At 47.3% G+C, this 10,319-nt stretch overlaps 1 protein-coding gene across 2 annotated transcripts; it reads left to right on the forward strand.

Annotated features, from left to right (window-relative positions):
• The first annotated feature begins 68 nt into the window (after window positions 1–68).
• On the forward strand, window positions 69–8,565 carry gopc (golgi-associated PDZ and coiled-coil motif containing). Of its 2 annotated transcripts, XM_069705857.1 has the most exons (9): window positions 69–568; window positions 2,379–2,546; window positions 2,915–2,938; window positions 3,230–3,405; window positions 4,190–4,355; window positions 4,433–4,528; window positions 4,938–5,102; window positions 5,258–5,423; window positions 6,427–8,565. In XM_069705857.1, exons 1-9 carry the CDS (start codon window positions 308–310, stop codon window positions 6,540–6,542), a joined length of 1,338 nt encoding a protein of 445 aa, XP_069561958.1. In that variant the 5' UTR covers window positions 69–307; the 3' UTR covers window positions 6,543–8,565. The 2 variants fall into 2 exon arrangements, with proteins under 2 accessions (XP_069561958.1, XP_069561959.1); XM_069705858.1 differs by lacking the exon at window positions 2,915–2,938.
• Window positions 8,566–10,319: the final 1,754 nt, after the last annotated feature.

Genomic DNA, 10,319 nt, shown 5'->3' on the forward strand with positions numbered 1-10,319 from the left:
CTGCGGTAGAAGAAGAAGCAGCAGTAGCAGCTGCTGCTGCTCCTCCTCCTCCGTTATCTACTGCTCCTGTCTGCTCCCCGGCAGACAGAAGTAGCTGCTGGCTGAGCCGGACTGTGATGAAGGATTTCCTGGTCAGGCTGGGCTCCTCGGCAGAGACACGGAGCGCAGTTTATCCGGTGTTTCTCCGGTAAACATCCCTTTTCAGCGGAGCCTGAGCTGCGTCGTTTCTCGGTGCTCGTCAGAGAGGATCCACCGTCCCAGTTCGGTTCCGTTCGACCGTGTCCATTAGAGCTGCCGTGCTCTCGCCATGTCCGCCTCGGCTGGATGCTCCCCGCAGGGCCACAGCCCAGGCCTCGGCCCCGGTATGTCCATGTTCCGGTGGCTGGAGGTTCTGGAGAAGGAGTTCGACAAGGCCTTCGTGGACGTGGACCTGCTGCTGGGGGAGATCGACCCGGACCAGGTGGACATCACGTACGAGGGTCGGCAGAAGATGACCAGCCTGAGCTCCTGCTTCGCTCAACTCTGCCACAAGACGCAGACGGTGTTCCAACTCAACCACAAACTGGAGGTGAGTGCTTCGTGTCACCGGGCCGCCGGTCCTCTGGTCCTCCGGGCCGCCGACACAGTGAGCCTCCTCCCGGTCCTCCGGTGCTGTTGCAGCGGCTCACCTGACCTGTCACTCAACACCTGCAGGTGTAATGTGTCTGGTAGAGAACAGACAGCGATGGTTACAGTCACACAGATGTTAGTGTCTGTCTCCAGAGGCAACATCTAGACCCCCCCCCCCCCCCCCACACACACACACACACACACACACACACACACACAAACAAACACCCCACCCAAGCCAGCTGACCAAACATCATCATGGCGCAGGAAGAAGGTCGGAGCCTGATGAGGAAGTTTAGTCTCGTGATCAAAATCAGCAGCTGGGTTACACAGGTGTTAGTGAGCGGTGGTCTGAGATGTTTTACACACCTGAAACATGTAAGTTTGTGTTAAATTATCGTTGAACAGAAAGAAAGCAGCAGGGGGACAAATCAGGTGAGTAGGGGGCGGAGCTACGATTGTGTTGTAGGTGAAACTTCATGTTGTTTACCTCTGCTGTCCACTGCTCACAAAAACGTGTGTAACTCAGGAACTGATGATGATCCAGTGCTGAAATATGTACCGTTTACTCATTGGTGTTGTACCTTCCTCCTGCTCCGAGCACGTCACGCATCGTTCCCTCGGAACAGGAGCCGTCTCTGAATTTATTGATCCACCTCGGACGCCCGCTGCTTTTCAGAGGTCCACATTACAGACCAGTGGACTCGTTCTCTGCTTCCTGGTTCTTGCTGATTAGTTTATAGATTGAGAACTGCCCAGAGTTCTGTTGGATGATGGTTCTGTCCAGTAGAACATTCAGTTAGTCTCCATCCTCCTTCTCTGATCCAGTCCGGTCTTGGTGAAGCAGGTTAGTCCAGTTTCTGGTGTATTCTGGTCATCTGGACCGGTCCCGATAACCTCCCATGGAAGGAGTCTACAAGGATCCTGATCAGAACCGGAACCTCAACCTCCTCAACTGAAGGAGCAGCGGCAGAAACCAGGTCCTCAAAAACAGTCCTAAATAAAGTCTAGATTTTGTCCAAAACCAGACCAGAACCCCAAACTGGTCCGAAACAAAGTCTGAGACCAGCTTTGAAACCAGAATTGAAATGCTTAAACCAGACAGAAGATGCTCCAAAACTGCTTCTGTTAAAGTTTTAAACTAGACCCAAAATGAGGCCCAGAACCAGGCTAAAACCACGCCAGAAACAAGTCTAATAACAGCCCTAAACTAGTTCTAAACCAGGTCTGAAACCAGAACCGCCGCTCTCCTCCGAGCTCCCTCCAGATGTCGGAGCTCTTGAAACTCGTATCTGTGACCTCATTCTTTCAGTGACGACCCGAAGATCAGAACCATCAGCGTAGATGGACCGGTACATCGAAGCCTTTGTCTTTATATTATTAGAATAATTAAATCCTGGTGAACAGGTTTCCCTTATCCGGTCAAAACCAGAGAGGAGAACAGAAGGACTCTTAAAAGGACCCGGCTCCTGGTATCCATGGAAACACAAGTTCTTACAACACCAGCAGCATCTATGGATCAACCTGTTGGGAACGATCAACAGTACACACACACACACACACACACACACACACACACACACACACACACACACACACACACACACACACACACACACACACACACACACACACACACACAGCCTTCCAGAGCATGTTGTGATGGAGTGAACATAATCAGATCTACACACACTGTGTCCTGAGGTCTGTGAAGGTAGGCTGTCATGCAGCACCACCCTGACCCCCTCCTCCTCCCCTCCCTTCTCCAGGCCCAGCTGGTGGACCTGCGCTCTGAGCTGACGGAGGCTAAAGCGGAGCGGGTGGTGGTGGAGCGGGAGGTCCACGACCTGCTGCTGCAGCTCCACACTCTCCAGCTGCAGCTCCACGTGAAGCAGCAGGGCTCGGTGGAGGACTCGGACACCATCAAGGACAGGATGGTAGGAGGACGCACCGTCCACGTTGTCATGTTTCACACGTGTCTGTTTAACAGCAGAGGTGCTGAGGAGGACCACCAGGGGGACAGTAGTTCCTCTATCAGGTCTCCATCCTCATGTTCAGTAACATTTATTCACATAGCTGAGCTCCACCCAAACAGCTGAATCAGCTTCTTTGACGCCTCCTGATCATCATCAGCTGCTGCTACTGCTTCCTCCTTCTCCTCCTTCTCTCAGTTACTGTATTCAACACTAACCTTTGTATTTCTTCACGTTAATATTTACTTCTAGTTGTATTATAACGTGCTCTGTCCTGGCTGACACTGACTCCTCTAATCTTCTCTCTGTTCCTCCTCTGCTTCTCCTTAAAGCCTCCTCCGACACTGGACCACCTGGTGAGTGTGTGGACGATGCCATGTTGAAATGAAGTTGTAGATTAAATCACTGCGAGACTTCGTTCTTTACTTCCTGTTCAGAAACACGTTCAACTCTGTTAAACACTCTGAACATGAGTCTGATCCTGTCTGCTTGGGACCAATAAGAACTTGTTAAACATGGAATAAAAGATCTGAGGACAGATTTTGATCAGATTAAAATGTCTGTATTAATATTGTATTGGTCCTCCTGTGATGAGAGCTCCTCTGCAGTGTTTCTCCTCCTGCTCACCTCAGAGGTTCTTCTTCCAGGAACAGGAGCTGGTGGCCAGTAAGAAGGAGAAACATTCAGAGGCCCGGCTGGACGCAGAGGTCCGACTGTACAAGAAGGAGAACGAGGCCCTCCGCAGGCACATGGCGGTACTGCAGGCTGAGGTGTACGGAGCCAGGCTGGCCGCCAAATACCTGGACAAGGAGCTGGCTGGAAGGTGAGAAGGGAGAGCTCACAGCACCTCCAGCTTAACACCGAGGGTCAATGAGAAGATATTATGTCAGAGAATTGCAGCTGATGATGGTAATTATCAAAATAATAACCAGGGATGCAACCTCTCAGTCCTCTGCTGCATTTTACTTACTGTTCTGGTTCTCCTCAGTTTGCTGTCTCCTTTAATCACTCAGTAACTCAGTGCTCACGTCCAAATCCAGCTGAAGGTTTCTAAATGTCTTTGAAGAAAAGAATACTACGAATGATTTCCTCAAAGATTTAACGACACCACATCATCAGGTTTCCAATCAGATCAGTCAGGTCCACCGCTGGCTCCTCCGCCAGCTCGTCCAAATATGGTCACTTCCTGCTCCAAACCGCTCAGAACTAGCAAGATGGTGACGGACAGAATCTGAACTGGAGGCTTCATAATGTTCACAAACCAACGATGACATCACTGATGGTTGATGGTTGGCTTGGACCAACGTAGAGAACATAGTCCAGATAAACTGTCAGTCATTTATAATATTTAATCCATAAACTAGACTTGATTTAAAACATCTGTCTGTCTGATGCTTCGCTCTACAATCTGCAGCAGGATGGAGGTCATAGCTGCACTGACCCAAACACAACAGAACCATCTGACCAGCTGAGTGTTGAGCATCCTCCGTCAGACAGTCCCAGTGATTTATTGTCCTCATACAGGATCCATCTCTTCATCTTTCAGACCTCATGTTTGTTCATTAAAAGGCATCTCGTGACATCATGACTTCCCGTCTGTCCTGCAGGGTGCAGCAGATCCAGTTACTGGGCCGGGACATGAAGGGTCCGGCACACGACAAGCTGTGGAACCAGCTGGAGGCGGAGATTCACCTCCACCGCCATAAGACGGTAATCCGAGCCTGTCGAGGCCGCAGTGACCCCAAGAAACCTCTACCAACTCCCATGGGACATGTGAGTGTGGAGCCGCACAGCAGGGGGCACCGCTGAGGCTTTCACTGTTTATTCAATGTCTGTCTGTGTGACTGCAGGACCCCGACATGTTGAAGAAAACGCAGGGAGTCGGGCCGATCAGGAAGGTGGTGCTGGTCAAAGAGGACCACGAGGGTCTGGGGATCTCCATCACTGTAAGAAACAGACTCTTTATGTTTCAAGCACTCATTTTATAGAGACGGGAGAGCAGAGAAACGAGGAGCAGAGAGAGAGAAACGAGGAGCAGAAAGAGAAACGGGGAGCAGAGAGAGAGAAAAGAGGAACAGAGAGAGAGAGAGAGAAACAGAGAGAAAAAAGAGCAGAGAGAGAAAAGAGGAACAGAGAGAGAAACGAGGAGCAGAGAGAGAGAAAAGAGGAGCAGAGAGAGAGAAACGGGGAGCAGAGAGAGAGAAAAGAAGAGCAGAGAGAGAAACGCAGAACATGGAAAGATGGGTCGATGGGGCAGTGAGACCTTTCAACAGCTCATCACTGACTCACAGCGAGACGTGCTGCTCAGGCTCCGCCCTCCGTGTGGCCGTGATGTCATGCGTGTGCTTTCTGCAGGGTGGGAAGGAGCACGGCGTTCCCATCCTCATCTCGGAGATCCATCCCAGCCAGCCGGCGGACCGGTGTGGAGGTCTGCACGTCGGAGACGCCGTCCTCGCCGTCAACAGTATCAATCTACGAGACGCCAAACACAAGGAGGCCGTGACCATCCTCTCCCAGCAGGTAGCGCGCACACACACACACACACACACACACACACACACACACACACACACACACACACACACACACCCTCAGAGTCTCTGGGGCTCACACTGTGTGTGTGTGTGTGTGTGTGTGTGTGTGTGTGTGTGTGTGTGTGTGTGTGTGTGTGTCAGCGGGGGCAGATCGAGTTCGAGGTGGTGTACGTGGCTCCGGAGGTGGACAGTGATGACGAGAATGTGGAGTACGAGGACGACAGCGGCCATCGCTACCGACTCTACCTGGACGAACTGGAGGACAGCAGCACGGCTGCGCCCAGAGACGGCTCCGCATCCCTGCAGGGTACGTTCACAAACCGGACCTAATCACTGGCATGATGCTCACAGATCCACAACACGTATGAAGTTAGCATGTAAACCCACAGAAGGACAAACCTAGGAATGTAATGCAGAATCCAGGGATTTATATCCGTGTCGCCTAAAGTCACATCCACAAAAATGCAGAGCAGTTTGTAAATATTCAGAACTCACTCTGTAATTATGAATTATAATTTCACATGATATTTTATAGGTTTCTCTACAAAAATGCATAGAAAGATATATTTGCACATTAATGGACCTCTTCATTTTAGTTAAATTAATAAGTAATTCATTTTCAAATTTAAGAGACTGTATATAAAAGTGTTCGTAGCTTCCAGGTCTGAAAAATGAGGCCGATACAGAAGTGCCTTAAACTGCAATACCACCGAGTGCCACTAGAGGTCGGCTCCAAAAAGCCTCCAGCTCCATATATTCCCATTCAACTTCCCTCATCAAATACAAAGTGAATAAAATGTGTCCATCAGTTATCTTGGTGTTGTTAGCTAAAGTCACTCCTTCTTATTAGTTTTCTGGAGGTCCATCTGAAAATAATCCCTCATTCATTAGAAAAGAAGATTCAAAAAGACCTGCTTTTGGGGGCGTGTCTGTTTGATTGACAGGCCTGTGGTGCAGTCAGGTTACAGTTATTTGTGGGCGGGACATAGCATCGTCGGGTTTCCAATCAGATCAGTCAGATCCACCGCTGGCTCCTCCCCCAGCTCGTCCAAATATGGTCACTTCCTGCTCCAAACCGCTACGAACTAAGAAGATGGTGACGGACAGAATCTGAACTGGAGGCTTCATAACGTTCACAAACAAACGATGACATCACTGATGGTTGATGGTTGGCTCCAAAAAACCGGGGCTCTATGATTGACAGTGTCTCAGTTTGCCCAAATATCCTGACTCCTGTCTCAAAAGTACCAAATTATGTTTTTATTAGAAGAGATTACAATAGGTTGTATTTTTTTCTTTTTTCCTCACAGCTCTGGAGAAGATGTCCCTGAGCAACGGGCCGGAGAACGGAGACACTGGGATCTCCAGCGAGACTCCGTCAGTGGAAACCCCCTCCAAGCCTCTGGAGACTGAATGCTCCTCCTAGACACTCCGCCCGGCTCTCTGAGGACACCAGGAGACACCAGGAGACACCAGGACAAACTGAAACACAGAAATCAAAGACAATCCCAGGGACGAGGAGGACGATCTGCAGCAGTGTGTTTCCCTTCTCTGGGGGGTCATTGTGGGGGTGGAGGAGGGAGCCATGCTGGATGGCGTGGGGATGCTTTATCACAATACTAATCAGAGCAGACAGAACAAGAGCAGCAGATGGAGGAGTGATGGAGGCACGGCAATGTCAGAGAAGAGGAGGATCTTAGTCTTCATAGAAAACATCTTTCAGGGGTCACTGTTAGTGATTCTGTCTCATCTCACAAGGTCCCAGACAACACGGTTATTATCAGTTTCTCGCATATAAGTGATCAGCGCAGTTCATGAATGTCAACCTGAGAAGATGTGTTAAAATTCTGCCCGTCGTCAACTAAACACCTTTTCAAGCTTGAAACGCATTTAAAACCTATAAGAAGCCTCCAGATATCATAAAGCAGAAACAGGAACAGAGCTAACGCTTTATTTTCTTTATGTCTCGCTGTGAGAACATTTCACTGCTTCTGGATCTAAAGTCTTATTCTCTACCTGATGTACAACATTTTCATATTTAACCAACTATCCTATCAGTAATGTTTGTCCATCATAGAAACCTGTGGAGACTGTGGCTCTGCTCACACCTGGTGTTGGTGCTCACACCTGGTGCTCACCTGCACTAACGTGCCTCCAGTGAACGCACATGAACAGTTAGAGGCAGCAGCAGGTATTTAACACCCAGACACCTCTTTCCTCTCTGGATCTCATTTTAATTCTACGTCTGTTAGAAATTTATTTTACTGTTTTGTAAACGTCTGAACACTCCCGTTTGTAATTCCTAACTTGAACCGTCAGACCCGACCACGACCACTCAGATTATTGAATTATTCCGGCTGGTCTGAGAGGGCAGGGCTCTGCGCTGCGCTGAATCGGTGAATTGTGCGAGGGGCGGGGCCTCTTCCACAGCTCTGTGTCAGAAAATAGACAGACAGGAAACAGCTGATTTATAGACACCAGGAAATCTCTCTGCCTCTTGCACAGGTCAGCTGTCAATCACACAGGACAGCTGTCAATCAAACCAGGACAGCTTTTCAGATATTCATTCAATTAATTATTCTGATGACATCATCTGAGCGGGCGGTCCTTCAGTTTGGTCCAGGACACATTCACACTGATAAAACAATGTGGTCTGAGCAGACCGGTTCTCCGTGAGTCCTGGGTGTGTTCACACCTGGACTTAAACTGTCCTCTTGTGATCGAATCACCCAGGTGTGATCGGATCACCCAGGTGACTCTCATGTCCCTCTCATGTCCCCGTGCATCACACAGCATCCTTCTGTTCTTCTTCTTCTTCTTTCTTCTATGTTTTTAGACAGCCTGCTGTAACCCCTCGCATCTTCCTGTCCCAGGTCCTATAGGACATTAAAGTGACCTCGGAGACCCGTCCTGTCCCATCCCGACCTGTCCCGACTATAAGGTGGTAGTAGGGTGGATCATTGCTCTGCCACAGCTTTTTAACATTCACTAGCATGTGGCATGTCACAGTACGTTGAGTATACAGGTGTGGGCACAGTGACCTGTGAAAACAATCATTTTATGGGCGGAGGCTAACGTGTGTGTTGCCGTATTGTGCGTTTAGTTTTTGCTCATGTTGATCTTCTCTCAGTTCTGTTGTAACATGTGTTTGGTCAGGAACACGTCACAGTGTACCGCAATACAACACAACAAACCGCTGCCCCCTGGAGGATGGTTCAGACCTCTGCACTGCTGACCTCACTGTGCCCCGCCCCCTCACCTCTTCTCACCTGTTCTCCCAGGAACACGGTCGGCCTCCGACCCTGCAGCCTTCTCCTCTCCTCTCTGTTTTGTTCTTCTTTCTTTGCTGCTTGGTTCGTATCGCTCAGCTCTCGACATGTTGATGTGCATCTTTGCATTTAATGTATTCAGCTTCTTTTTTAGCCTTTTAAATAAAGGTCTGGTTCAGATTTGGTTTGTTTGTAACTCAGCTGAAGTACTTTAATAAACGTCTCGGGACATAAATTAGAACATGTTTGGACCCGAAGGAGGACTGATCCAACCGGATCTAAGAACCGGTCGGCACCACTGGACAGAACTTTAACACAGTTATATAAACGTCTGCACAAATAATCACAATCAGCTGGCCTCGGTGCACACTATCAAGTTCATCATGGAAATAAAGCAAATAAATACTACATAAAAAAAAAAAAACATAAATACACATGAAGTACATCACTAAAATATTCAGTGATTAAAAATGATATCATCTTGAAATTATTGGATTATTTGGTCTTGTGTATAATTAAAAATAACCAGGTTAGAAAGGCCCAAAGCATCAACGGGAGGACACCCTTCATCAGTGACAGTCTAGACTTTTATAAATTATAATATATATATTAAATATCTGTAGACATGTTCTGCTTCAGAGATGATTCACTGGAGAGGATTTATTCTTCTGGTTTCCACATTAAACTCTGCAGAGATGTTCTGCTGCGTTCAGCTTGGAGGAAACACTTTGTTTTCCTGTAAAAAGTCCTGTGTGATGGTTGCAGTGTTTGGGATCATCAAATGACAAACATGGACTCCATCTGCCAGTTTTCATCTCTGCCAAAGTTTATTTATGGACACTTGATGTGGTGACCTTCGATCTGATTGGACATCACTCAGACTTTAGATCCCACAAATAGTGGTCATGCTGCAAGGAAGACAACGGGCCTGTTTACTGATTTCTGTTTTCTTGTTTTCTGTTTTCACCGTAAGTGGGTGTTACATGTTGTTTGGTATTTTGTTGAACACAGGCACAACTCTGATGCAGAACAGTGGTGATGTAGGAGGAATAGATAAATAGAAGGTGTGTCACAGCTGACTTCAATCCCAGCCAATCAGGTCAGCTCCTCTCCTCCCCTTTAAACCCTCTGTGGTGCAACTGTTGTCAGACCTATGCCAACATCAGGAGCCTGACATACAGCTGCTGGATTACTAAACCAGATCAGGAGATGAAAACACTTTTCAATTGGTTTCACTTTATGTGTAATTTAATTACAATTAATTTGCAGTTAACCTGAGTGTTTTATATTTTATAGCAGATTGGCTGCTGCGTCATGACGCGTTCCAACTGACTGATTCACATCCAGTTCAGCAGACAAGAGTCAGCTTTAACTGAATCAGAAGGTTGTAATGACATTTAAAAAAAAAAAAAAAAAAAAAATTAAATTATTATTTATGTAAATAGGACTAAATATGTGACAGCCCTGCACTGGCTGCACTACACTTATAATAATACATTAATAATACAATTTATTTATCTAGCACTTTGTTTTTTAGGGTACCTAATGACGTTTTACATGTTCAGATGATCAAAACAACATAATAAAAGTATAAATCACAATATATGTTACAGTAAAAACAATATCAAACAATGTGAACTTTCATCTGGTCTGAGCTGACACAGGTGGAGGTTCACGCTGGGAAAACAGTAGTTTTCTCATCTTTTTATATATTTATATAAATAAATATTTATCTATTTTATCATATTGTTTTCTTTTATATACAGTCTATGATTGTGACTTTATATCCAGTCTCACTGTGGCCTGGCAGAGTGGGGAAGACTCCACTGCGCCCCCTGCTGGAGCCGCCGGTACCGTAATGCTTGAAAAAGAGTGTCCGTCAGTTTCCGATGTTTACCGACTGGAGCCGAAATACATGTCGCTCTGTTTCATTT

Source organism: Brachyistius frenatus, unplaced genomic scaffold, assembly GCF_029030835.1.
Source record: "Brachyistius frenatus isolate BFR_SWC_R1_liver_20210118 unplaced genomic scaffold, ASM2903083v1 Contig_59, whole genome shotgun sequence".
NCBI lineage: Eukaryota > Metazoa > Chordata > Actinopteri > Embiotocidae > Brachyistius > Brachyistius frenatus.